The sequence below is a fragment of the Lactuca virosa genome, chromosome 5 (assembly GCF_052849685.1).
Source record: "Lactuca virosa cultivar CGN04683 chromosome 5, Lactuca_virosa_CGN04683_v6, whole genome shotgun sequence".
NCBI classification, from domain to species: domain Eukaryota; kingdom Viridiplantae; phylum Streptophyta; class Magnoliopsida; order Asterales; family Asteraceae; genus Lactuca; species Lactuca virosa.
This window is the reverse complement of record NC_136430.1, coordinates 205,101,815-205,106,223: the sequence shown is the minus strand read 5'-3', so window position 1 is coordinate 205,106,223 and position 4,409 is coordinate 205,101,815. Positions and strand designations below refer to the sequence as shown.

At 33.8% G+C, this 4,409-nt stretch overlaps 1 protein-coding gene across 1 annotated transcript; it reads left to right on the top strand.

Annotated features, from left to right (window-relative positions):
• The first annotated feature begins 1,995 nt into the window (after positions 1-1,995).
• LOC145112283 (uncharacterized) lies at positions 1,996-4,173 on the top strand. Its single transcript, XM_079048464.1, has 4 exons — positions 1,996-2,685; positions 2,779-3,016; positions 3,058-3,243; positions 3,545-4,173. The coding sequence occupies exons 1-4, from the start codon at positions 1,996-1,998 to the stop codon at positions 4,171-4,173; spliced, it is 1,743 nt and encodes a 580-aa protein (XP_078904590.1).
• The last annotated feature ends 236 nt before the right edge of the window (positions 4,174-4,409 follow it).

Genomic DNA, 4,409 nt, shown 5'->3' with positions numbered 1-4,409 from the left:
GATTTCTGCAACCATGATATATATATATATATATATATATATATATATATATATATATATATATATATATATATATATATATATATATATATATATATATATATATATATATATATATATTTGCGATATCATAGTATTTTTTGAACATTTTGGTCTTAAATCGAGATATATGATACTTATTATATTCAAATATTATTTTATAGTAGTGAAGACATCCATGAAATAAAAGGAGATGAATTGTTGTACTAGATATGGACTGTTGGAATTGATCAACAAAGAATAAAATATTGTTGATTATAGAAGCCCGCGATGCGAGAATGTGGTTACCCTCTTGTTAGGTGCATTTCATGCACCTATTTTGCACCTTTATACCACACCATTGCATTGCATTTAGGCTTAACTCCATGCATTTTATGTGTTTTCGGGATATTCCATGATACTATTTCACTCACATACTGTTGTGATATTTCAGGGACTCTTGGAGGTGGGATCTCACTCAGGGAGGTAACTAGAAGGTGCAAACAAGATTCCACGACTTTCGGATCACGGAGGAAGAAGTTGCAGAAAATTGAAGAATCCCCGCAGTCAGAGATTTCCACGGCCGTGAAAATTTTAGCCTTGTATTTCCGAAGGCCGTGGAAACGAACCAGCTCCAACAACAACTTTGAAGCCTCGACCAATTCAAGCATCCAACTTTCTTTATTTCCACGGGCCGTAAAAACGTGGACGTGGGTTTAGTAGCAGTTTTTCATCTTTTCGAAAAAGTGGCAACCAACTTCATTTTTTGGGGGATCGATTTTTGTAACACCTCAATTTTCAACTATTTACCTTTAGCCCCCTTAGTATGGGAATTGTTTGCATTTTGAGCATTGGAATGAGTTTGTTTGAGAATTGGTTCCATATAGCACTTAAGGAAAAAAAGTGTTTTGCATGAGTACACGGGGCGTACTCCCAGAGTACGTTGGGCGTAATGTAATGACCCGAAAATCACGACATAAAAATTTTTGTTTTTAGATTAATAAATCGTTAATACAGATTGTTTCCATAAAACCAGAGTAACCAATATTTAGCAAAACATCATTAAACCAGTGTAATCACAGAAAGCGAAAACATGTGGTGTGTGCTCTGCAATCATCCCGAGCTCTTCCATTTGAAAACCGGAGTACCTGAAACATAAACTGAAAACCGTAAGCACAAAGCTCAGTGAGTTTCCCAAAATACCATATAACATACAACCACAAAATATCATGCAACACACATACAGTTGTCATGGGCTCCCCCCATGGTCGTGACCTGGAATGACATGGGCTCCCCCACATGGTCTTATATCCAAGTGTCATGGGCTCCAGGGACGGAGGTAATTAAATGCAAGAGTGAGCAATGGCCCACCCTACATAACTTGAGGATATATATATATATATATATATATATATATATATATATATATATATATATATATATATATATATATAATATAATTTTTTTAATAAAAGAAAATTTTGGGCTACAGTGGCCCACCCACCATCTGCAACTTTTAAGTTTGTTTAGTTTTTTTTTTTTTTCATTGAGCAGCAAATTCTCATTTAACAGTAGGGAAACGCTTTTTTTCGGCATCTCAATTAATTAAGCTTTTGAAACTGTATTGGATTATCGTTCGTCGTTCCAATTTCTTATAGCAATAAAACACAATTTTCTATAGTGTCACAGGTTTGTATTTTTTTTTATCTTAATTAATCAGTTTGTTTTATTTATATCGTATATAATTTTTAATTGACTTAGTTCTGACCAATTTAACATTGAGGTTTGCATTGATTTTACATTTTTATCGTATATTCGTATGTATTTTATAAATTAGGTTGTTAATTGTTGCTATGAAATAGTTATATGAATAATTGTATTATGTGTTATTGTATTACATATAAGTTTGTTTTGTATACAAATATAAGATTATTTTTGTAATTGAATTTTTCTATGATTAGTAAATTTCGTTGAACAATGGGAACAAAGCAAAAAAGACTAGATTCATTTTTCACGCGTAATATTTTACCAAGAGACGAAGAGAAAAACACGTCGTCATCATCATTACCGGTTGGGAAACCTCAATCACCTCCAGAAGATGATAACCCTCTACCATCTTCAACAGCTAAGAGCCTTGCACCATCTTCAACGGTTGAGAATCCTACCTTTTGTTCCATTGAACATGATCCTGGCCTACGTCTACCTATATGGAAATATGCAGCCAATATGAAGGATGAAATCAGACAAGCATACTTAAGATCGGGGCTACATCAACCTCTGTTGCCTAAATATCCTCCATCTGAGTCAAAAAGTCATCCACGACATTTTCAGTCTAAATGGTATTCCGAATTTCCTTGGCTTGAGTATTCTAAAACTAAAGATAAAGCATATTGTTTTTATTGCTATATTTTTCTTGAAGAATCAAATACCCATAATGGTCATGATGCATTTACAACCAATGGTTTTAAAAACCAGAACAAAGTTAAAGGGAAACATTGTTCATTTTTGAAACATATTGGAGATATACCAAACTCTCAGCATTATAATGCTGTGCGATTTTGTGATACTTTGATGAATCAGTCAGTACATATTGATAAAGTGATGCAAAAACAGTCTGCTGATCAAATTGAAAAGAATAGGCTAAGGGTGAAAACATCAATAGATGTTGTTTGTTTTCTTTCATTTCAGGGGATTTATTTTAGGGGGCATGATGAGAAAATTGATTAAAAAAATCGTGGTAACTTCATTGAGTTAATTAAGCACACAACTTCTTACAATGAAGAGGTTGCATGTGTCGTTTTAGAAAATGCACCCGACAATACGAAATACACTTCACCTGAGGTTCAAAAAGAAATTTTACATGTTTTTGCTGAGAAACTACGAAAAAAGATAGTTGAAGATATTTTTGATTCTAAATACTGCATAATCGTGGATGAGGCAGGTGATGAAAGTAATAAAGAACAAATGGCCATTGTTCTTAGATATGTTGACAAGAAAGGTTACATACAAGAACGATTTTTGATCTTGTCCATGTCAAAGATACATCATCTTCCACTTTGTATTCTTCTATATGTGAAACTCTTACTTCTTACGAGCTTGTTGTTGAGAATCTTCATGGACAGGGGTATGATGGAGCTAGCAACATGCGTGGTGAATGGAAGGGATTACAAGCATTATTCCTTAAGGATTATCCATGTGCTTATTTATACATTGTATGGCTCATCGGTTAAACCTTGCGTTGGTTGCAGCAGCTAGAGAAGTAAGCTTTGTACATGAATTTTTCCAAAATTTATCTTTCATTATGATTTCCATATGTGCTTCTTGTAAACGCCAAGATTAGCTACAAGCTGCTGAAATTGCAGAATTGTTAGAATCTGGTGAAATAAATACGGGTAAAGGGGCTAATCAAATTGGCACTTTAAAGCGTGCCAGAGACACTCGTTGGAGCCCACATTTTACTTCTACTAGCAGTCTTCTTCAGATGTACAATCCAACTTGTACGTTTTTGGAAAACATAAAAAAGCAGGCTCTAATTATAAAACAAAAGGTGATGCTAGTATCGCGTTAAAAGGAATGACATCTTTTGAATTTGTTTTAATTTTACATATGATGAAACAAATTTTGGGAATTACTGATACTCTTTGTCAAGCTTTACAACAAAAATCTCAAGACATCATAAGTGCAATCACAATGGTCTCCCACACGAAGAAACTGATTGAAACCCTTAGAGATAATGAATGGGCAAATTTTCTTGATGATGTCGTTGAGTTTTGTAAGAAGCATGATATTGATATTCCTGAATTCAAAGATCCTTATTTTGAAGGGAGAAGCAACAGGAAGGGAGGTCATATTACTATTGAGCATCACTATCATTTTGATCTATTTAATGAAACTATTGATTTTCAGTTACAGGAAATTGATACAAGGTTCAATGAAAGAGCTATAGAGCTTTTAGAACTTAGCCTTGCTTTGGATCCAAAGGAGGGATATAAATGCTTCAATTCTGATTCTATTTGCAAACTTGCAAAAAAATATTATTATCTTGATTTCACAGAACTGGAAATAGATGTTCTAAAATTTCAGTTGAAGCACTTTGAAGCTTATGTAAAGGACCATCCATTTTTGGGAAAGTTGCCATCTATTGTTGAAGTATGACAAGGCTTGGTAGAGACAAGGAAAGCAAGTCATTACTATCTTGTTGACAAATTGATTCGGCTTGTGTTGACCCTTCCGGTGTCTACTGCGACTACTGAGCGTGCATTTTCCGCCATGAAAATTGTGAAGAATAGACTACGTAACAAGACGGATAATGATTTTATTGCCGATAGTCTAGTTGTTTACATCAAGAAAGATATCTCTAAGATTTTTAGTTTAGACTCTATTTTAGATGA